The sequence below is a fragment of the Fusarium subglutinans genome (genome assembly GCF_013396075.1).
Source record: "Fusarium subglutinans strain NRRL 66333 chromosome Unknown NRRL66333_c0000100, whole genome shotgun sequence".
Lineage (NCBI taxonomy): Eukaryota > Fungi > Ascomycota > Sordariomycetes > Hypocreales > Nectriaceae > Fusarium > Fusarium subglutinans.
The window spans coordinates 163552-187206 of record NW_023502163.1 but is presented as its reverse complement, the minus strand read 5'-3'; the positions used below and the strand labels follow the sequence as shown (position 1 = coordinate 187206).

At 47.8% G+C, this 23655-nt stretch overlaps 7 protein-coding genes across 7 annotated transcripts; 3 read left to right on the top strand and 4 right to left on the bottom strand.

The window, feature by feature from the left end:
• Window positions 1-31: 31 nt before the first annotated feature.
• Window positions 32-410, bottom strand: FSUBG_7757 (uncharacterized protein; the record flags this gene model as incomplete). The annotated part of the gene is made up of 3 exons (XM_036686093.1): window positions 32-205; window positions 252-318; window positions 367-410. 3 exons carry the CDS (start codon window positions 408-410, stop codon window positions 32-34), a joined length of 285 nt encoding a protein of 94 aa, XP_036536807.1.
• An 843-nt stretch (window positions 411-1253) lies between these two features.
• Window positions 1254-4364, top strand: FSUBG_7756 (uncharacterized protein; the record flags this gene model as incomplete). Its single annotated transcript, XM_036686092.1, has 1 exon — window positions 1254-4364. The coding sequence occupies one exon, from the start codon at window positions 1254-1256 to the stop codon at window positions 4362-4364; it is 3111 nt and encodes a 1036-aa protein (XP_036536806.1).
• A 5380-nt stretch (window positions 4365-9744) lies between these two features.
• FSUBG_7754 (uncharacterized protein) lies at window positions 9745-11904 on the top strand (the record flags this gene model as incomplete). Its single annotated transcript, XM_036686091.1, has 1 exon — window positions 9745-11904. One exon carries the CDS (start codon window positions 9745-9747, stop codon window positions 11902-11904), a length of 2160 nt encoding a protein of 719 aa, XP_036536805.1.
• An 18-nt stretch (window positions 11905-11922) lies between these two features.
• FSUBG_7753 (phospholipase A2) lies at window positions 11923-16123 on the bottom strand (the record flags this gene model as incomplete). Its single annotated transcript, XM_036686090.1, has 4 exons — window positions 11923-12102; window positions 12147-13923; window positions 14706-15506; window positions 15561-16123. The coding sequence occupies 4 exons, from the start codon at window positions 16121-16123 to the stop codon at window positions 11923-11925; spliced, it is 3321 nt and encodes a 1106-aa protein (XP_036536804.1).
• A 1319-nt stretch (window positions 16124-17442) lies between these two features.
• On the top strand, window positions 17443-19417 carry FSUBG_7752 (uncharacterized protein; the record flags this gene model as incomplete). Its single annotated transcript, XM_036686089.1, has 3 exons — window positions 17443-17774; window positions 17927-17964; window positions 18234-19417. 3 exons carry the CDS (start codon window positions 17443-17445, stop codon window positions 19415-19417), a joined length of 1554 nt encoding a protein of 517 aa, XP_036536803.1.
• A 66-nt stretch (window positions 19418-19483) lies between these two features.
• FSUBG_7751 (oxidoreductase dltE) lies at window positions 19484-20275 on the bottom strand (the record flags this gene model as incomplete). The annotated part of the gene is made up of 1 exon (XM_036686088.1): window positions 19484-20275. The coding sequence occupies one exon, from the start codon at window positions 20273-20275 to the stop codon at window positions 19484-19486; it is 792 nt and encodes a 263-aa protein (XP_036536802.1).
• Window positions 20276-20636: 361 nt separating this feature from the next.
• FSUBG_7750 (C6 transcription factor) lies at window positions 20637-22868 on the bottom strand (the record flags this gene model as incomplete). Its single annotated transcript, XM_036686087.1, has 8 exons — window positions 20637-20835; window positions 20885-21037; window positions 21083-21287; window positions 21341-21627; window positions 21673-21759; window positions 21805-22566; window positions 22614-22723; window positions 22773-22868. The coding sequence occupies 8 exons, from the start codon at window positions 22866-22868 to the stop codon at window positions 20637-20639; spliced, it is 1899 nt and encodes a 632-aa protein (XP_036536801.1).
• Between the last annotated feature and the right edge of the window lie 787 nt (window positions 22869-23655).

Genomic DNA, 23655 nt, shown 5'->3' with positions numbered 1-23655 from the left:
CGTATGCATAGATTCCGCGCCGCACAAGGGTTTAGAAAGGGTCATCTACCAATTCCAAGTCACTCTCATCATACTCGCGGCCCTGCATAACTTCCTTGCCACTATCATCACACAGGATGTACTTCCCTCCCCGTACTTCGGATACTGTGTAAGTCGATCCATTTGAGAGTACCCTGACCATGTCGTTTGGCCTGAGCTTCGCAGTCTACAGAATATTAGCCAGGTGCAGGCCTCTGGCCGCAGAAACGTACCGCAGCAAAGCTTCTGATCGTAGGGCGTCCTCCATCAATCACCTCTACTTCAGGTGCGTCTTGCTGACTATGCGACTGTCAGTAGCGCCATAGGATGCTGGAAAACGTAGCGTACCTTGACTCGATTGGAGCCTTTGAATCCTCTGACGCATCCTTCATCGTGAATGTGGTGGAGGTAGACTCAAATAGATTCGCTGCTACTGGTAGTCGAGAGACTGATGGTGGAAGCTAGCCAACGTTAGGCCTATACCGTACTAGCAGTAGATTCAAGATGTAAAGTAGTGGAGGCTTAGCCCATGGGCTAGCATTTAAGAAGCTAAGCTACACATGCGGCTCAACCCTCTTGCGACCCAGTCGGCCTCCAAGAATAGGCGACACATCACCAACAACATATAAACGAGCCGTCATGCATCAGTAACAGGCAGGCAGCTTATGCACCGTGAGTATTTCTCCACCTATCAAAATTGTTGGTTGATGTGGCGAGGTTTCTGCATCGAATCAGCGATTAATGTTTATCCGCCTTATCGGAATTATAGGAGGGTAGGGCTCTACCTTTTAGTGGTGATGACATTCTGCAAGGGGTTACACGACTGCTAAGACAGAGCAATGATTCGCTATCTTTGAGCTGCTGCCTGTTTGTAGGTTTTCTTTTCCGGAATTATCCTAGCATATGGCGGCTGACCAAGCTTGTAGTAAGCCTGAAATATGCAACGTCGATTATCGCCAAGACAGTGTGGTTCACCTGCGGGAGGCCTTGTCTGACAGAGTGACAGTTGTTAATAGCTCATGCGTGATAAATGTCCTTGCGCGCATTAAGGGCCTTGTTTTAACAACGTCCGAACGTTAAACATCGATAAAATATTAAGTTTAATATCGAGTGGTCTCTTTGCTACTAGAATCCTTTCCGGAATAATTTAAGCGCGTACTGTTACCTATACTATAGCCCTTCAAACCTCTAAGAACATGGAATCATTGCAATTGATCCCGACGAAGCAGCTAGAAATGGGCAACGAAAACAACGGAGCGAGGATTTCCCTATTGACTGATCGCATAAAACAACTCAAAGAACAATATACTATTACTGAGCCCGTACAGTATTTCAATCAGTCTCTTGAGCTGCGAAGGGAGATATTGGCATTAACTCAGCCTGAGGATCATCAAAACAAAGCACTTCAATTGCATCTACTCAGCAATGAACTCAGCGACCGATTTGCCGAGACGGACGATCTCGATGATATGGAAGAAGCCATAGAGCTCGCCATTCAGGCGTTGGATCTTACACCAGAAAGCGATCCGCGGAGGATTGTATTCCTCAGAAGACTAGAGTTCCTATTCGAAGAAAAGTACGAGGAGACGGAAGACGTCGCTGACCTCGATGAGGCCATTCGCTACCAAAGACTCTCAGTCGACGCCACAGACCCTAATAACAGTTTGCAGAGGGCAGCCAGGTTGACTGCTCTGGGCGCGAAGCTCGACAAGAGGGCAGAGGTAACTGGGGATATTTCAGACTTGAACAAGAGCATCGAGGTCTTTAGAAAGGTCCTCGAAGTAAGGCCTGGAAACGAAGACGCGCTAAAGAATCTGATCCAAACTCTCTACAACCGATACAAAATGAACGGGGAGCTGCAGAATTTGAAGGAATGCGCTGAGTTGCATCAGCAGATCACTGATGCGTCAGCTACAGACAGAGACAAAGTGGATTGGATGATAACAAGGGCCAACCATCTGTGTATTTTACATGAGAGAACTGAAGATGAAGCCTATCTGGAAAAGGCATTTGCGGTTGTAGGTGAGGCACTCGCCTTGGTTCCCGAAAGGTGCTGGAAGTCCAGATGGCTTCATTGCTTAGGGAGATTGTTTGGCTGTCAATATCTGAAGACAGAAGGGCTAGCCGATCTTGAAGAAGCTATTCGGCTGGAGAGGTTGGCACTTGAACTGATGCCGAACGGTGACAATGAAGGTTGGATCTTGACAAATCTGGGGAACCGTCTTGGTGATAGGTATCTGAGAACAGATGATGTTGCCGATATCGACGAAGCTATTGACTGCGCTAGAAAGTCGTTGGATCTGGAGCCTGAGAATCCTGAGCGACTCTACAACCTGGCAATTAAACTGGGAGATCGGTTCTCAGGAACGGAAGATCTGGGCGATGTCGATGAGGCTATCGAACTTGAGAGAAAAGCCATACAAATGATGCCACTCGATCACCCAGAGAGAGCGGACTATTTGTATATCCTTGGTGACCAGTTGGGGGATCGGTATGAGTATACAGGAGATCTTGATGATTTAGAAGAGGCCATCCGAAACGCCGAGGAAGCTTTGGGACTGCTGTCGCAAGACCATGCTGTCAGGGCAGCGTGGTTAAACGGCCTTGCTACCTGTCACTTAAACCTCTATACCACGACCGGAGACGAACAGGATTTGGAAAGCTCTATCAAGCATTACGAACTAGCTCTTTACCATGAGGCTTCGGCGCCGGAGGACCGTATCACTGCTGGACAAGCCATACTCTCCAACTCGTCAGACAACCAGCAACTATATGATACTGCAAAACTCGCAGTGAGCCTTATTCCTAAGCTCGTATCATGGTCCCATGAGAATCACGACAGACAGTACGTACTCGGGAAAGTAGTCGGGCTAGCATCCGATGCAGCAGCAGCAGCATTGCAAGCAGGCCAATCGCCTATGACAGCCTTGCAACTTCTTGAACAAGGTCGCGGTATCATTGGGGCATCGCTCCAAGATATGCGAAGCGACGTGCAGGATCTGGCGAGGCAGCATCCTGGTCTAGCGGAAAGATATCGCACTTTGCAAAGCGAGTTGGACCGGCGCGCTGAGCATGTTAATTCGGCGGATGCGCAGTCGCAAGCCTCGATTAACAGAAGACATGCCGCTGCTAAGGAGTTCACCGAGTTGGCTGCTGAGATCCGCGAGTTACCGGGATATGAAGACTTCATGCTTGCACATAGTGAAGACGAGATACATAGAGTATCAGAGCGTGGCCCTGTCGTGGTGATCAACGTCAGCAGACTTCGTTGTGACGCTCTCCTCGTCTCAGAGAACCAGGTCAGTGCACTGGCGCTTCCAAGCATAAGTCTCGAAGAACTAGAGCTTAAGATAAAACCCTGGACCCTGGCAACGTCGAAAACACTCGAGTGGCTCTGGGATACTATCATGAGCCCTATACTCAACACACTAGGTTTTACTGAATCCCCACCAATGGATAAATGGCCTCATGTGTGGTGGATTCCAACTGGTCCTTTGGTTCAACTTCCTCTCCATGCAGCAGGACACCATGCACAACAAGGGTCTGAAGCAGTGCTCGACAGAGTTATGTCGTCATACGGGTCTTCTATTCGCAACATAATTCGTGGCCGTCGAGACTCATCCCAGTCGCCCACCTCTGATCAAGCACTGCTTGTTGCGATGGAGCATACACCTGGTCATGACACGCTTACCTTCGCCAACGAGGAAGTTGACCTGATAGATGGTATGGCCCGCTCTATGGACCTCAAGTCAATCATACCTTCCCGCACCAAGAAGGAGGTCATGCGATATCTCCCAGATTGCAAGATCTTTCATTTCGCAGGCCACGGCCTCTCACACACAGAAGACCCGTCTAAGAGCTGTTTGTTACTCGAAGACTGGGAACGAGACTCACTTCAGGTTTCTGACCTCCTAGATATGAATCTTCGACAAAAGTCACCCTTCCTTGCATACCTATCGGCATGTGGCACTGGCCAGATCAAAAACGAGACGTCATTCGATGAGAACATCAACCTCATCAGTGCGTTTCAGATTGCCGGGTTTAGGCATGTCATTGGTACGCTATGGAACGTACAAGATGATCTCTCTGTTGAAATGGCAAAGATGACGTTTCAGGAGCTGCTCAACTGCGATATCTCGGATGAATCCATCTGCCGGGGGCTACACAAGGCGACTTGTGAGTTGAGGAAAAAATGGATGGTGAAGCATGAGACTCGCCACAGTGTGACAGCTACTACTGCTTCCAATGGTAATCCGAGTTCAGCTAGAGACGCATCTTTGATAGGAAGCATGGAAAACAATATTGGCTCAGCCGATTGGGCACCGTACATACACTATGGGGTGTAGATTAATATCACGGTTTGTAGTCATCACAAGGCAGACAAACAAGAAATCGGGTGGCTTGGCCTAAAATTTAGTAACACAGAGAAACGAATACAAAATCGTGCCTATCCTTACCGTATGCATAAAGCATCCAATGCGAGAGCGCTATCAAGCCACCTTCTGCAGGATACGTCACTCGAAGCAAAATATGCCTTGTGAAGAAGTCATTCAATTAAATTCTCTCCTTCAGTCATTCTGGCCGTGGTGGCACGTGAGGCCTCATGTCAGGCTGCGAAAGCTTGAGGGGCTGGTCGCTCCAAATCTTGTCATTAGCATCTACCATTATGGTTAACGCCATGCTGGAACATAATGATTCCCCATCAGACATCAATTCCACGTCGTGCCCCATCCTCAGCCGGCGATTGCGCTCAGTCCAAGAGAAGCGCAGCTGTTGCTGAGCTTGAGAGCGCTGTCGCTCACTTTCAGGCTTCACTGACAGACGAAGATCGAAAACGTCTGAAAGACCTAAAGAAACTACCGCGCGATCCCAAGTCCATCATTGTATTCACGGCCGAACTAGATATGCAGCAAAGAGAAAAGAGACGAGGCAAAAGTATCGCTTCAAGGCTTACCTCATTTCTGCAGATAGTCCAACAGTTCACTCCCATCATTGATACGTACATTCAATCAAATCCGGAGATCAGTGCCATCATCTGGAGTTCAATTAAGTTAACATTTATGGTATGTGTCGGGACTGATGCTTTGGTATCTGCTAACTGACTATTGTTTGTGGAGTTTCTTGCAAACTTTCTGTCTCAATTTCAATCTTTCGTCGATTTATTAGAGGGTTTCGGCTCTCTGTATTCTCGACTAGGACATTATCAGATTTTGTTCCAGAGCTCAACCCGTCTAAACGATTCAATTTGTGAATTTCACACATCTGTCATAGTCTGTTGTGAGAAGATCATTTACCTCATTCGTCAATCCAGTATGTATAGTAAAGTAGCGATTCTGCTAAGGCTAACTTTCGCCCGTCAAGCATTGGCCAACCAAGTCTGGAAAGCCATTACAGGCTCATTCCAGACTGAGATCAAGACCTATGTCGAGAACGTCAAGGCAAAAGCCGAGGATGCGCAATGCGAAATTGAGTTAGCGAAAGCTCAAGCTGATTATCAGGAACAACAGAAACAGACCAAAGAGCGACAGAGCGCTTCTGACTATAGGCAGCAACTCTCTGCGTGGGCAACAAAATACAGTGCTGCCATGAAAGATTTGCAAGATCTCAAGGAGAAGCATTGTAAAGGTAACTCTACACATTGCCATCATTTATCAAACTGACAACTGTTTCAGACAAGAAAAGAGTCAAACTCATCAACGAGCCGACGTCTTACAATTTCATGCCAACATTCAACAGCATGCGCAATAAACGCCACATGGGCACCGCCGAATGGTGTTTTCACACACCTGAATACCAAGGGTGGGCTAACGCCAACAAATCAGCCATCCTCCATATCACAGGGAAGAGTGAGTCAAAAGTAGTGACTACACGTAAGAAGTTCTTTATCTAACAAGGTCCCTAGTTGGGTCTGGAAAAACAATCTTAGCGTGAGCCCTTGGTCTATCAGTGCCGCTAGACTTGGGACATTTGCTAACTCAAGGAAGATCTTCAATTATAGAAAAGCTGTGCTGTGCTCCAGTATCTCGCCGATTCACCTCCTTCTTTTTCCTCCGTTTCGATGAAAACAAAAGCCTCTCATCGTCAACAGTGATTCGTTCTTGTCTCCAGCAGCTTTTCGCGTCCCCGTTAATCGAAACTCTGGACTCAGGCGCCATGGCTGTCCTGGATGTCAGTCTGCAAGAAGCCAAGTCTTCACTGTTCTCGGCTGCCTCATTGAGCTCACTATTTACCACTGCTTCAAAAAACCTGGATGATTGGTTCATAGTCATTGACGGCCTGGACGAGGTAGACATCATAAGACAGATTGGACTATTAAAATTTCTTCGCGACGTTCTTGACCAACTGCCAGAACCCCACCGGATCAAGCTTCTATTATCATCCCGTGAAACGTCATCAAGCAACATCGACCGAATTTACCGCAAGTGACTCGTCTATACACCGGGCTGAAGCCGACAAGCGCAGATATTCGGCTATATGCCGAGGACATCATCTCGAACAAGATATCAACCAATGAGCTCATAGTCAATGACCCAGGGCTCTAGCCCTGGGTCATTGAAGCGATACATCGAAAGGAAAAGGGGATGTAAGTATATAATCCCAGAAGATCGCAAAGAAAGTGACTAATATGGCATATGTTATATAAGGTTCTTATGGGTCTTCCTAACGATCAATGATATCTGCTCTCGAAAGTCTGATAAAGACATCAGACGGGCCCTGCAAGACATTCCAGGCGACCTCCACGCAACATTTGACCGTACTCTGGGCCGTATAGCCGCAAAGAAAAACAACACGGCGATTTTTCAGAAAGCCTTCACCCTAATTCAATCATCATTTGAGCCGTTGACCTTAGATCAGCTTCGTGAGGCTCTCTCTGTTGATATAGGGCAACAGACCCTTGACCACGACGACCTTATCAGTGGAGTAGATCGACTGCCTATGTGGTGCGAGAATTTCATATGTATAGAAGCGTCAGACACTGTCCATTTTAGCCACCACTCGATTCAGAAGTATTTTTTTACTCCAGGCTCAGAATACTTCAAGGAATTTCACCTGGAACGTGACAAGTGTGACAGATTCATAGGGGAGCTATGCGTCACATACATCAGCCTTGACAACTTCCAGAGGGCGCTGGGATTCACGAGGAAGTGCAATAAAGATACTTCATCTATGAATATCAATATGGGTGGATTGGCTGAGCAAACAATCCGAACCGCAGTCGGGGATAGTATCGGGTCTTTAATTGGACAATTTACCAGGGAAGCTGTTGGGCCGTCACACATAACTTCGCCTCGCAAGGTTCAATGGAACGGCTCCAGGCTCTCTTCAGTTCCCAAGCATAATTTCGGTCCCTCTCAGAGCTCCGAAGAGTACACGTTCTTTGAGTATGCCTCCAAGCACTGGTATAAGCATCAGCTGTGTATCGACTCGAGTGACAACGGGGCCACATGGAGACTGCTAGGTCAGATTCTGCGCAGGCCTCATCAATATTCCCAGGGAGAGCCTTGGTTCCAGCCGGCCTGGAAGAAGGCTGTCAGTGAGACCATTGGAAACGACGTCCTATTCTTTGGTCCCGGATTTGACTCATACCGAGAAACTGCGGTGTCGCTGGAGACAGATGAGAATGGTAGGCTCATGAATACTTCCACGCTAAGGGACCTTTGCTACGTTTTTATTTATGCCATTCAAAAGCGCAACGCAGGTCTTGCTTGCCGTGTGTTCATGTTGCTGGTAGAGGACTACAAGAGGCCAGCTAATCGTCGACTTCACGGTTACTTGTCGATCATCATCAACAGAATGGCCGTAAACAAACTCCATCAATCGTGCGAGAATCGATGCCTCAGCCGCGCAAGACTGCAACTAAGCCACTCTGATCTCGTCCGAGAGCTGAGGGCGGCAGTTGCTAGTGGAATCTCATACTTCCCCCCGCTAGACCCTAATGGGGCACAACAGGATTGTACGTGTGCACAAAGAGCTGAGTATCCTTTAAAAGAAGAGATGTGTCGGCTTCTCGAGACTGGCTATCGACGACATGAGCAGCCGTACCTTTTTGCGTTTGCTGTGTTAGCTGAAGAACTAGACACAGGTTCATCGGTTGAAAGATTACGTACTTTAAACTATGACAAGAGATTCGACGTGGAACTGATGCTTCTTTCCAAGACAAGGTTCGGGAGATCGTTCTTCGATATCCTGATTGAAGGAGCCCTGACTGACATGCAACGCATGCAAGTCTTTCTTTCAGAGCGACTGTACACAAAAGAGAGACCTCGCGATCATGACAACGGTTTATTTGGGCTCTTGGGGAAGTCAGATGAGACTGATCATATTCGTCTACAGCGACAACTGGACAACACTCTTACTTTTCTAGGCGCGGTACAGGCGGCAGCGACTCATGGTATAGAGGCTATTGAAAATACCCTGGCACACTGCTTGGAGACTGGAGGCTCTGTTCCACTGCATAAAGCGACCATTACACTTCCCTTCGACAAGATATTGCTTCGAAATCGCTGGCCAACATCAATATGTGAGGGCATCGTAAGGGTGTTTTTCGGAGAGTCACTTATACCGGGCTATGAGGAAGCAAGCGAGACGGTACTTTCTCGCGCAGTCCACTCGAACAGCTGGGAGCTTGCTGTATCACTAATTGACATCCAACCTGTCTCTACTGAGGAGAGGGAAGCAGTCGGTGACTTTTCATATATCAAGCATGCCCTACGGTGTAGAGACTGCCGAGCCATTGCTATGCAGATGCCCAAGCCAAGAAAAAAGTGGTCTTTTGACCTCAGGACGAATAGGTATGGATTGTGCTCAAAGCACTTGAAAGTTATAGGGAAAAGGACAGATGGCACATTCCTTTCGACGGAAGCAAAGGCCTTATGGCGTAAACCAGGCACATGATTCTACCATATATAGTTAAAAGTTGGAGTAGTTTATCAATGCTAGAAACGAATAGAAAATCGCGCTTATCCTCGCTGTGTACATAAAGCATCCAATACGAGAGCACTATCGAGTCACCTTCTGCAAGATATGTGCTCTCAGCTTGCTAGCCATCTGCCTAGATATACAATCATGTTAACTAAGAGAAAGTCATGAAATCAGATCAATTGACCCAGGCGGTTCAATGGTGCGAGGCACAGGAAGATTGGCAAGAACAATGCTTTTTGTTGCAATTACAAGGTTTCGTTGATAGAAATAAGGATAAAACGGACAGCGTTCAAGCTCGATAAATCCAATTAAGCCAATAGATCGGCAATCCGATATCTGATACCCGAGCACCAAAAGGTCACTGGTTCATATACTTATTGTAGTAGATGTTCATATCTGCTTAATTGATAGCAAACGGATGGATCGCGGTGTCCATAATGCGCGATATCTAAACGAAGGCATTGCTCTATATTAGAATTAGTAGTTATCTGTGTTGCAATGGCTAGATACTGCAGACATATCAGAGAAGCAATATCTATCTAGGAAGCCTCTTGCGGAGGGAAATGAGTGCGTCTGCCACATCATCCTGCATTAATTTGCTGACTGGCGTCCAGGGAGGAGGTCCCTTTCAACCCCCGCTCGACATGTGCATACCCAGACGTATCAACCAACGAGGTAAGATCTCAGGCAACATTTATCATGCTGGGAAATATTTCTTCTTTTGTTACTATTACAACTCTCTTCCATCAGGAACTTCCTAACATCTAAACGCCAAAAATTTAACTGGTAACTGGATTATCGATCATGCCAGACCCAACACCTCAAATTGTTGTCGGCTGTCTGCTCGACGTTTCAGGCTCAATGCGCAATGCCTTGGAACCAAGTCAATCGAACGAGCCAGCTGGCGATCGACTCAGAGCTGTCCTTAGAGCGGCCCTCAAGTTAGCAAAAGCAGAGTGCCAGCAGAATTCTAATGCCTTTATGTTCGTTGGTGTCTTTGGACTAAAGACGTCCAAAGAGCATCTTAATCCTCAAGCAGCGGACCTATGTGGGATCGCAGATGCTTTGCTGAATGAACCTGGAAACAATTCTTCTGGTCACGATCTTCTCATCGCTCGTGCGAACACGAACAACGTATCATACATATCAAGGTACATCAAGACGAAACTCACTAGCCGAGAGGCTCGAATAGTCGACGCGCATTTGAAACTACACCCTGACCAAGTGCAGCAATTCATTGATGACATTCCACCTGAAGAGGAGGTCAACAGGTTGCGCGAGTCGAGTCGACAACTCAGCGCAGGTGCTGGAACAGCTCTCGGATGTGCCGTATCAGCGATCGTCCCTGGTGCCATTGTTGCTACTGTTGTGTCTCTTGCTACTATGATGGCCGGTGAAATTGCTAGTAATTCAATCGAACACTCAAGGGTCGAGAGATCGGAAGCTTTGGCCTTAGCCCGGCGTATTCAAACGAACTGGCTCTTAGATTTCGAGAATTTCAATCCTCGTCCAATTCCTGAAGTCGTGGATATTCTTCAGCGACTGCAGGACCAGTGGCTGGACCACGAGGATCATGATGCAGGAAATGTGCCAGAAGATAACGACAACCTATTCGACGCTATTCGCCAGTACATGTATGGTCCCACGCCGATGTGCTATGCTCTGCAAAAGGCTCTAGAAGCATTTCGAAGCAAGCCCGGCACAGAGCATCACGTACTCGTACTTATGTCGGATGGTATTTCAACAGATGGCGATCCATCCACAGTCGCTAGTGATCTTCGGGATGAGCGTATCTCAATTGCGACTGTCAAGCTCACAGGTGATCGGTCGAGCACTCAGCGTGCCTTGCATTATGAGGTCAACCCTCGTTGGGACGAGGGTACCCGGAGCCTCTTCCGGATGTCGAAGCTTATCGAGGCATCGACGCATCCAATTCCTGTCTTAGCTGCTGCAGGTTGGGCGATTCCTTCAGCTGGAGAGGTGGCACTGTTTTGCACTGTTTGTACCGTCACAGCATTGGAAGAGTTCTGTTCCTTGCTGCTCTCTGCCAGATTTGGTTCAACGGATGCGCTATTAGGTATCGTTGGGAGAGTACGTCTTGACAATTATGTCAACAACGAACATCTTGCCATTCAAAGCAGGCCTACCCACCAGGGTCAAAGGCCCATCTGCTATGCGCATGCCGTGGCGTCCGTAATACACATGGCCTTACTTCGCATTGTCTCTAGAGAAGGTGGGATTCCTTCTTTCGTTGAGATACGAGATAGAATTCTATCTGAATACCCAGAGATAAGAAATGGCCAACCTACTAAAGAGGTACTGTCAGATGCGTGCATTTGGTACCGCCCCCTCAAGTTCCGAGAGGTTGACGAGAATGGCGCTCGTGACGCCGTGCTCCGACGTCGCCCAGTCCTTGCTACATTTGGGTTGTCAAATAAGGGCTGGGACACATTTTGTCAACATTTTGACCGACAATCCGCAATGCGTACTGCTGTTCTCACAGAAGCGCAGATGGCACCTCACTTCAACAAAGCGTATAAAGGTGGCCACGCTGTTGTGTTAGTGCGCTGCAACCCCGATTCGTTAGCATTTTTAAACTCGTGGGGAAGTTCATGGGGAGATAACGGAATCTTTAGAGTCGAGAACCCTGCTGTTCTAGGGCATAAGGACCGCTCATTGCGATTCTACGACGTTTATTGGTTAGAAAAAGGACTGACAAAAGCCGAACGACAGGCTTTTGATGCTCAAGTGGATGACGAGCTGCGGCGTCGCGCTGAGGAACACGGGAGTATTTTCGAACTCGAATATCGATGTCCAAAATGCTCTGACACTTCCGCAATGGCACACTTTAGAGGAAGTGTCAGGAGTGCTTTATGTCCAAAATGTCATGGATGGTTCGAACCTGATCCTCGAGGTCTGGCGCAGGCCATGTATTTGCGAGCTGGGCTGAATGAGGTTGTCTAAAACAGTCTGCTCATATATCTAGGCTTCGGCCCCATGTCTATCTAGTCTATGTTTCTTTTTATATTGGTAAACCTTCTTTACTACCCGCTTTATGGTATCAATACCATAGTTTGAAACGTTCGCTTCTGTAGTCGCAAGAACACTCTTGACTTGGTCTGGCGTCCACATGAGGTTGGTTGATGTTGAAAACGATGCAGTCTGGGTTAATTAGTAGATACCTCCGTAGGAGTTACGAAACTTACGGTAGGATTATAGCCAGGGTTCATGCCATTTGGCAAGAGGGGGCAGTATATAATGTATATATTCTGCCCGCTCTGTCTCGTTCCACGAAAGACTCTGGCGTAGTGATCTATGTATCGGGATTCGATGTCCAAGCCTTGAGTTGAAGATAAGACTTCATTCCGCTGTGGCTTGTGAAACTCCCATGTCACCTCCCGAAGTTCAACATTGAAGTCAGCAGCGAAGTGATGTAGTCTTTGGACAGCTGCACCAGTATGAATATCCGAAGACGCATCGAAAGATATGAAAACGTCAACGCCTCGTTCTGGCCGAGCGAGAATATGATTTGGAAGATTATTCGCCATTCCGGAGTCCATGAGTCTTGTGCGTCCCTGTGCTTCCCACAGCGGCAAGGAATGTGACTGCAAGGATGCAGGATCGGCACTGGATTTATCGCTGCTGTGTATCCCTCGTTGATGCTGATGGGGAACTCGTGAGATATACATAGAGTGCTCCGAAGTATGCTCTCGCATCCCTAACGGTCTTTCAAGTCCATAAAAGGGATTCGGATCATGTCCTGCACGTATGGGATTTCCCCAAAAGCCCTCGAAATACTTCGATTGGAGTACGTTATTGAATATGGTGACCAAGCGTGCCACTATTGTGTTCCTGGGTATAGTGACCAGAAGTGCTTTGATGCATTCTGCCAAAGGACCCGCTGGGGCACTGGTACACTGGCCCAGCAAGAGCGAGAATGACTGCTCAGGGCGACGATCGACAGAATACCCAGAGATGAAAGTTCGCCCCCAAGCCCAAGTTGGGACGTAGCGGTTGAGGTCCAGACTGCCTACTTCGAGAGGTGAGATCTCGAAATATTGGAAGAGCTTCTTTGACCGTTTGTTCGCAGATACTGCTTGATTTGCTTGGTCATTTCCTTCAGCAGTGTCAAGCTGTCGAGACGTTGGCTGTTTCTTGGCACCCCTGGCCTTTGCAGATATTGTCTTTGGCTCATACGAGTACTTCGGTACGCGTCTTACCGCCGCAAGAAGCGGCAATGGCTCCAGACCTTTATCTATACCCGATCGATGCCAGGTCTTGGACCACTGGAATGTCGCTCTGCTGAGTCTCCCCTTTGGCTCTCTTGATAGCAGTTGATATGTGGCTGTGAGAGTGGAGTAAAGATCCATGATTCCCAGCCCAATGATGCTCTTCTGCGCTTTACTGACTAGAGGGCCAATCAGAAAGTAGACCCCTCTCTTGCTTCTTGCAACCACGTTCAAGGCATGGATGCTCATGGGGTGTGCAAGTTCACTAGCTACTGTGAGATAATGATCGATCAGCCGCTGAGCATCATGTCGGGCAATGGTGTAGTAAGCCGCAATAGTCCAACAGCTTCCACTAACACCGGCAGTCCATGTGATACAGTCCCATAGTCCATGCTTCTTGGCAGCTGAGATGAATCCAGTAAATCCATACATCACCTTGTACCCACCACCTGAGCCGCCCAGCGCGATGAGCGGGACATCTCTGGGGTCAACCTTCTCATCAGGCGGGAGGTCTAAAAAGTGATGTAACGAATCTTCTCCTTGTGATGATATTCTCAGCTTTCGAAGCTCAATGAACTTTTGCTCTTCATGGTGAAGAGAGGAGCCATGTCGGACTTGAGCATCCCATTGTAGCTCCGGGTACGTTGCGACGTCTGTCTCGTCCCTCTGTAGGAGTGTCTTGACAGATGCCAAGTCGACAGCTCTTTGATACCATCTTTCAACAATGTCCCTCGTCTTCTGGGGCAACGAGACCCTAGAGGGCGACGAAGGAGCTAACTTTGTATGGCTCGTTTCCTGTATGATAGGCAAGGATACCACAACTCGACCGTTGCGAAAGCGAGTTCTTGTATGAGTTACGCGAACACGCGAAGAGACTGGCGTCGCTTGCACTAGAGAAACCAATGAGCAAAGACAATATGTTTTCGCGTATAAGTAAGCTGGTGACTTTCTGACAGAAGTCAAAATGACCATTTTTCTAGCCTTGAACGGCACATGTTGAGGATCTGAAACAAGTTGAGGTTTGTAAACAACGCATCTTGAATCGTTGGCGTCATTGCTGACTGATGCCGCTAGCTCCGGCAGCCAAAGAGCGCTACCACGTGGGCGTTAGCCTGTTGTAACAGTCGAGGGGGCCAATTAGGGCGCGGCAGATACAGGGTAAGGTTAGAGCTATTACACTTCACATTTCTACCAACTTCAATTACCAACAACAGCCGAAAGATTATGCCGTAGATATCGTCAATCTGAAATGTTCGTATCCATTTATCTATCAACATATCCTTCAGATTCACTAGTAATTAATACTCTTATTATGCACGAGATCGTTCCCCCTTCGTGTGAATTGAGTCTTGTTAGCTAACTGAGCCTAACCTAAGGCTATCACCTGCACAATTTGATCTGACCCGATTCCTTGTCACCCCCTTACACCATCACCGGTTAACCCCATTCACCACTCAACTTCCATCACAGGCTAGCCATCCACCAGTCCCCCACGGAAGATTCCAACATCCCAGGATGTACACATCCATCTAGTACTGAAACTCCCACGCGTAGGTAGTCACGTCGTCAGTCTGATAGAACGGCAACGTAACCAGATAGTTGCTGATAGTGTGACCATAGTTGCCCAAATCCTGAGGAGGTCCCATCTGGCTATAGTGCACGTCATCGCCCACAGCGAATTTCAAGGTCTTGACCTGAAGTGTTCCAGAACGGGGAAGTCCCAACTTTTTCAAGCCCGAGAATGTCACAATATAAGTACCAGTTGTAGGCGGATGGCAGCCAAGCAATACTCTGGCGGTGCGAGTTGTCTTATCCACCGTCGCATAAGCATCAAACCGACCATCAGAAGACACAGAAGTCGGAACACGCTTGCCCGTCATGTTTTGAGAGTAGTAATTGTACACCCACCAATCTCCGTTGGGATAGTATCCTGTAGAAGCGTAGTTGGAGGGATCAGGCTTGGACAGGAGACTAGCAGCCAAGTCGTGGAGTTGGGTGCCTCCGAGCCAGTTACCCCGAAGACCGATAGCATTACGGCGCTCGAGCTGAGAAATCCAGAATGCAGATCCGGCGGGGACTTGTTCATTGTACGTGGCGTACTCGTTAATGTTGATTTGGCGTTGGGGAAGACCGTACTGGCTGAGGATCTGTTGCAAGACGCCGTAGCTGTACTCGAAGTCGGAGCCTGAACCGCCTTCCTCGTGCCATACGTATTGGTCAGGGATGGAGTTGTTGTTCTTGACGAATTGTGCCCACTCTGTCCACCAGGGATTGTCTGTTCCTGGTTGGCCGGCGAGAGTTGGTCCGGATGTCAACACCTTGTTCCCGAAAGCATCACTGGATAGTCAGTATATGATCCACGCCGTGAATAGAGACAAGTCTTCAACTTACTTGAACTGGTGCCAGCCACGACCCCACATCTGCAGCCACTGGTCAATGCTACGGCCCCAGAAGCACCCCCCCTCAGGCTCGTTCCAGATATCAATGACCAAACCTTTCTGCATCTTGTATTTCTTGATGTTTTTAATGATAGCTTGGACGAACTTGTCATAAGATGACCAGTCACCATTATCACCTGGACCCGGTGAGGTGCTGTTGTTAGAAGAGCAGTCAAAGCCCCAGAGGTCATTCAGCAACAAGACAAAGCCACCGTTGTGACGACGCGTGACGATGTAGTTGTTGTGCGCACTGGCGAAACGCTCTTGAAAGCTAGCCTCATTGTAGCTCCAACCATGAGAGACTTGGGCACCTGCACCGCGATAGTAGTTGAAGCCGAACCCAGAGAGAAGACTGTCTGGGATCTGGTCCGTGTTGTCAGGAATGCCGTACAGAATGCCTGAGGCGAGGTGCTTGGGAGTGCCAATGTTGGAGGAGAAGTCGATCGTGGGCCCGGCGCTATCAGCAGCTACAGTGCAGACAGCGGCGAGGACTGAGCAGGCTTTGATCATCCACATTGTTGAGAGGTGCTTGAAGGGAATGCTTGAATTGATGCTGTTCTACGACAGCATCTACTGTAAATGACCTCCTTTATATAATACAGTCTATACTCATGATCTACGTATCTTTCCTGGAGAACCCTGCAATATTTTGCGGGGGAAAAAGGTACGGCCACGGATAACCGGCAATTGAGATCCTGGTAATACGGAACCTGTTCGTTCTTGTGACCTGTTTGCGGGGAAGGTCTGTCGATTCATTAAAGGCAAGGATGCAAGGCTCCCACCGTCAAAGCGGCCAAAGTGCCCAAAGCGTGGCTTCTAAAGATCTCCGGCGGGGGCTCCGGTGGGAGAGTGCTTTTTGAGCTTTTGCGAATTACCTTTCTGGTTTTGATCACCTCTCATTGAAACGCTTATGTCTATTAACCTTATGGTTTACTCCGGGCTAGCTATTCAGCCTGATTATACAGGAAGATGAAATGACTTTTTAGGCACGTTCCGTATAGAATCCCCGTCTTCTTCCCCCGCCGGAGGTGGATAGTGATGATTGATCTGTTTATTTGCGATTTGTGATATTCCCATTATTCATTAATTCTACATCTGTGTGAACACTGCAGATATATTAATATCATACGTTTAGAAACATCCACTGTATCGCTATAGGTACTATAACTTCAATTGATAGTCAATGATTGATTGATACATAACGCTTACAATGTCTTAATAACACATATCAAGCCAACGCACTGGAAAAACTCAATCAAATCCAGCTTCTGGAAGGCAATTATCGCATTACCACCTAAGTCAATAGAATCAGCTACACATGACTCCATTATTGTTTCAGAAAAGGTTATAAGGATGAGAGCCAGCAAAGCAACCGCAAATTCTCTACGTTCTGTCTGCTGATTTAAGCTCTCCACCACAAGCCACCTGTAAATAATACATCTAGCAAATAACTAAGCCACTATACCATAATGACTAATCAATTGCTACAGCCTAAAGCTGATGAATTTAAAAGCTAAACCTGGATAATGACTCCTCATCCCATTACATGTCAACAAACGAGCTGTACCGGAGGGACATTTTCTAATTTGCTTTGACTTGTCGATTCGTGGTAGGCAATTCTGATTAATAGTTCAAATACCTTCCAATTACTTTAGTACCAGTTCATCTTAAGTAATCAATGGCGTGTACGCTACATAGTTGTGACATCAGGTTTATTCCGAGGATCCGAGACGAGCCAACCCTACGTCATGTCCCAGGTTACGTCATACATCAACATGGGATATAAACCGACCAGTAAGCCAAGCCTCTACCCAACAACCATCAAACCCATCAAAATGTCAAAAATCATCGACGACGTCAAGACAGGCCTAAAGGGCATCCGCGGAGCCGGCGACGCTATACGAGGCGAAGCCCTCGATGCAACAGATCAAGTCTTCGACACCGACCCTAGACACCCAGAAACTCTCAAAGATAGCGCCGATAATAGAGCTATCGCCGACAAGGGAAAACAGGATATGCGCGGCGTTGACGATATGATTGCTCGTCGAGAATGGAAGAAGCAGGGCGTTGAGCCACCTGCGCATGTGCAACGAGATAATGAGAAGCCGTTGGCGGCGGATAGGCCTAATGAGGGTTTGAGTGGATATCCTGATGAGAAGCCGCCTAGGTATGCTTAGGATTGATGCCTGATATGTAAGATGCTATGATCATCCTCAGATTCTATTTGATAAATTAACTGTGGATCTAGCAGTTGTCGTGTCGTCCATTCTTTGAATATACCTGTTGACAGAATTGCCAATTTTATATCATAACTTGCAGTACCTCGCGCTATGAAGAACATTTGGTATCTATGCCTTGTAAGCAGAACGCATAATAAGTACACCCCAATCAAGGTCTGCAGCCAATAACAGCTGAAGTGCTTAAGGGGACGAGTTAGGTATCGGCAACTTGAGTTTATCCGATATCCGGATAATGCTAATAAGGCTGGCGCTTATTTCTTATTTTCCCGGTGTTTTATCTAGGAAGCTCGTACTTTGATCAATTGTCAGCAAAAGACAAGCTCAGAAGTGAGCCATAGTCGATACTATGAGTGACGCGCCTTTGCATGGTGAACGCTTCTCCTTAGTCGCATCCTTCTACGGCCCAGGAAACATCGCCTCATGGCTCTGCATGGTGGTATCTGTCGTGACCACTTGGTGCTTGAATGCGGAGTATCGTCGTAAAGATAGCATCAGCGCGGATCTCGTTGTCGTTTTAGCAGTGCCAGGTGTCGCAGCAGGGCATGCTATATATATGCTCTTCTTTGGCAATTCAAACCATGAATCCATCCTGCATCTCTTTACCAGCGCAGATTCAGAAGTAGTGAAGCATGCAGCAGCTGCAGAGGCGGCGCTCGACGTATGCGAAACATTCTCTGCGATAGCCGTCCTTCTGGTGTTCGTCTCAATGTTCTTCGGTCATCTGAGGCGTACATTAGCCGTCGTTACTGTTGGCCTACTGGCCTTTTCGACCGAGGCAGTTGTATTTACGCAAATGAAGGGAGTCAGGGTATCCGACACAAATCTAACACGCCCATTTCTCTTCAACTTCTTCGAGGTTATGGTTTCGTTGGTGGTCTTTGTGGCAGTATGGCTTGCTGTCTTCAGTATTTTTATAATGTGGCTACGATTAGGCATAATCGAGGAACCCGAGGAACAAAAGGAGATGGAGTCCGTCGATCCCGAGCTCGAAATAGAAGTGAGGGCAGCCCTGGTGGGACAGGCTTTGGATATAGATTCGGCAGTACGGTTGGAAACCCAACAACAATCCGCCATGGCACTCCAGTTCACCGAAGGAGAAGCCCGACATGGAAACGCCATGCGGTTTTTGACGCTGCTTTCAATTCCCCTCTCCCTTCTCGCTACTTTCGCCTCTATAAGCACGCCCTTGGGAGCGTTAGGAGAAACCAGCTTCATACCATCACCGAACTCGGGTGTTTCCACCCTGTTCTTCGTTCCAAGAACCACGACTGATATTACAGAACTAGACCAGATGGTGTCTCTCTGTATTGGCATTATTACCCTCCTGTTCAGTCTTTGGGACACTTTCATATCCCAGAAGAAGGTAGAGTCGAGGGCCCGACAAAAGACCAGGGAGCAGGCAGCACACCGTGGGAGGAACCGGCGGCAAAGACGGTTGAATGCAGGTCTTTATTTCCTCCGTCAGGTAAACGATGAACTTGAGGAGACCACGGATGAAGCACGAAGACAAGAGCTCTTGGATAAGCGAAATTTGATAATGGTCGAATTGTTTAGAATGGTGGGCTCGTAAGATGGCCTGCAACCTACTTGGTGGCCCACTATTTGATTTACTTTCTGACCTAGACCTGGTTGCCACTCACAGGGCACTCTTATAGTCCTTAGCAACACCCTCATACAGCCCCCCAAAAGCTCCATACCACGTATCAATAGCCTTAGCGGCCATACCCGCCCCAATCGTATCATCACCCTTCTCAAACTTAGGCACAATCTCTCCCATGAACTCCTCCATCGTCAATGTATGCGGCGCATGCTCCTTCTTGTTATCATCAGGATTCTCCCTCTCACGATGAAGATTCGACTCCACCATCGGCGGGGCAATCTCAACAACGCGAATGTTGGTGTTCTTCAGTTGAGTGCGCAGATTCATGGAGAAGAAGTGTAGCCAAGCTTTGGTACCGTTGTATACAGGGTTGATGACCGAGAAGGGAATGTACGCTAGACCGCTAGTAATGTTGACGATGAGCGCGTTGGGCTTGGTTTTGAAGTGAGGGATTAAGGCGAAGGACAGATGCATTGGTCCGCGGATGTTGATGTCAATTTCCTGGTCGGCCTTTTCGAGGAAATCATCGTTCTTGAGAACGTCAATCGGGCGCTGAACACCAGCGTTATTGATAAGACAGTCAAGCTCGGGATGTTCACTAGTGATTTTCTTGACGAAGGCGGGGATATCGACCGTCTTGCCGGTATCAAGAACATAATAACCAGCAGCACCAATCTCCTGAGTAGTCGACTTGAGGTTCGACTCAGTTCGTCCAGCAAGAAGGACCTTTTTGCCCTTGGAGATCAAATACTCGGCTAGTGCACGGCCGATACCGCCGCCTCCACCAGTGATGACGGCGCAGTTGAAGGCGAGACCATTTTGCGACATTTTGATGATTTGTGAGATTTACCAAAGACAGTATAATCGAATAGTATGGTTGTGTAAAAGAATATCGAAATTGTTACGTGTAGATATATGAAAACGACTACGGAAGTTCGGCATTGCAGTTGTACCGGTGGTGGAAACTGAGAGATGTTCGCGTCATAGGCACTAACTCCAGAATGCAAAAGAGGCTAGAGATCCGGACGCGACTCGGTCCACAATAGTCTAAAGTCCGATAAACACGATGAGTCCGATAGCGATCAACGGGGTGATAATGACGTAAAACCGACAGGTTTACGGATTTACATGTACTTTCTGAGCCGAAGCGGAACCATGTAAGTAGTCTGATCTACCTATGCGATAACGCTCATGTCTTTCCTATATCCTCAGACAGAATCTTGGCTATTTTAAAATCCTGCTCTATTGCCGGACTGTAAAATGCTCCAGCTTCGAGATAACTCAGAGCGAAGTTTGTCCATTTTTTGTTGACATCTGATGCAATGTCACGGACGTAGGGGTATGGCGAGACGCTAAGAGCGTATATGACGCATATTTGGCCGAATATTCTGGGAACTGATTAGAAATGCTATAAGCGAGAGGGATAGGGAGTTTTACTGGCTGCAGACGAAAAACTTGAGAGGATTGCAGCTTCTCATTGTGTCGGTAACTTGAATTACGGAAGCCCAGGCGAGAACAGCGCTTATAGCGTCTCGACATTTTCGGAGATGTCCTTCGGTTAGAGATGCTGGTCTTTCCAGGGCCCGGTGCCTTTCAAGGTCAGTATTCTGAGGTCTACTAGATACATGTACTTACAGTAGAGGTCGACCGATGTGATATCTCGCTACAAAATACCGAGCATGTAGCCAAGCCGTCACCAACGCATCAGAAGGAGAGTCGGCCTGTGTCAGAGGCGATTTTGGATCAAACTGAAGCATAGGCGGTAGTCGTTCCCTCCATTGCTCCAACTGTCTGATAAGTTCATCCTCAACAGGTTCAGGCGGATAATCCGCAGTAGCGTCTACCTTGGTCAGTATCTCATCCTTTGCTACCACGACGGACCTCAAAGCTTACTAAAGTGGAACAAACTATTCCTCGCTCTCGTCAAGATAAGTCGGTGCGCAAGCTGCGATAAGAAATGATAGTGAAAGAATGGATCATCACCTGGATATCGAAACGATCCAAATGATGCTATGTCCTGAGCGGAGATGAACTTTGGTAAGGCGATGTGTTCCTCGAGATGCAGGGAATTACTGGGAGGGAGGTTAAGTTCTTGTGATAGGACGGCTTCGAACATGCTTGTTATCCAGAAGAGGCGGGATTGCATGTCCAGCATCCACTCATCGCGATCTCGGGATACGCTAGGAGAGTTAGATGGCTTTGATATATGGTAGAAGGTGGCTTACTTGTTCCAGAAGTAGGCGCTGCATGCGCTCGCTTTGCTGAGCATGGCCCACCAATCGATGGGTCTCAAAGCCTCGGCGTAGAACAATCTGTCAGCGTCAGCTATGATCCCTGGGCCCAACGTAGAATCTTACCCTGATAGTAGATAGAACTGGCAAGCTTGTAAATCCTGCTCACACATCAAAAACCCGAACCGTTTCCTCGCCTCATTGAAAAAGTCCAATCCCGGCATCTCGGCGTCTTGTCCAACATGCGGACTCGACGCCGGTGTTCCAGCAAATCTAGCTTCTTGTAGCGCTTTTTGCCCCATTGACCCTAAAGCCATAACAACAAGAACTATACAGCTCTCAATACAAATCCCAAAGTTTCCATCAATGGCAACACCAAGGGTGCGCTGGAAATACGTCTTTTGGTCCAAAATAGGATTTACTAGATTAAAAGTCGTGAAATAAACATCAGATAACTGTTTCAAGGTCGCAATACTAAGCTTAGACAACCAATCCGATGATATATCCACCGACGTAGCGTGCGGAAGCTTCGGCCGTGAAGCTTCGAGGCGTGTTGAGTATGTACTGCCTTGCATCTGACACATTAACTTTACAGATTCAGGTAGTGCAGACTGTATAGCTGTCCAGAAGAGTACTTGATGCGCGCTGAAGGAGATGGCGGGATTTGGATCAGTCGGTGCAGCTGGTGAATCGATGGTTTCCTGACGGAGAAAGGACGGCACGCCGAGGACTTCGCTTGAGTTTGCGGGAGATCTAGGGTTGAAAGGGCGTAAGGCGGCGGCGATTGAGCGGTGATTCTCTGCAGGGTTTGGGTCAAGCTTTGAATCGTCGATTTTACCTTCGATGCGACGGAGGATGTTGACGATCATGCCGAGAGAAGCTTCATTCCTGATACTGTTAGTGTTGGCGTTTCGGTGAGGGAGGTTGAGACATACCGCGTTGCTTTTCTTTGGGTGAATTTACATTGAAGACCGAGGGACTTGCAAAGCCCACATGGGAAATCTTCATCACATCTTGTCTTTTTCTGACGGCAGTATTCACATGCCTATCATGTTTGAGTCATGTCATCCGCGGTGAGCCCGGAGCAAGCTTACCTGCCTGGCGATGAAGCCTCTTTGTCTTTTCGAAGGAGGTCCCTCATCTGAGCCTTGTGCCTCTACGGCAGGACTGTTTTCTTCTCGGTCCGCCATGCAGGATTATCGGTGCTGTTTGGATTGTAGTGTTGTCCGGGGAGGAATGGCAAACTCCGGTTGTGGCACGTGCAGAAATTTCCGTATTGTTTCGATAGATGCATATTCCACTTGCTACATACAATTCACGTTCACGGAAGTTGTATTCTTTGCTGCGGTTAGTAATACGCAAAGTATCAGTTCAGGCCCTAGTGGAATAGACTAATTAATTTTTTTCGAAATGCTTTCTTTTCCCACCCAATTCTGTCCCTCCTCAACTTCTAGCTCTTCACGACTCTACAGTCCGATTCTGCTCCGACTCCTTCTCCAACTCATTGACAGCAAACACCAAACCCTCATTATATCTATTAGTCTCTTTGATCCGACTCACCGAGTCCTGGATAATCAGCAATGCCGCTATATTAAGCGTTAGACCATACACATTGCCAGCGGAATACTAGCTACTGGACTCCAAGCATATGTGACAGCGCTCGTGAGACTCTGCCAGCAACGACGGTGTGAGCATCGTGTAGAAGGTCTTTTGATAGCTCGTCTAGATCTCAGCCTTCTTATTCCTGTTGAATAGCGGGTTCGATATGGCGTACTGCCCGGCGAGTGATGAGGTGAAATAACTCAGCGAGTAGAAGTTGCTGTCTAACGCAGGTACTGCGTCGGGGTTGGTGCTAAAGCTTTGTCGTAGGTTCTTCGTCAATTTCCTCTCCTTTCCGTTAGCTAGACCGTCCTCCGCATGAGCTGCAGTAGTATTGCCATCTCTCCCGAGTGAGGTTCTTTGGTCATGCCACTGGAT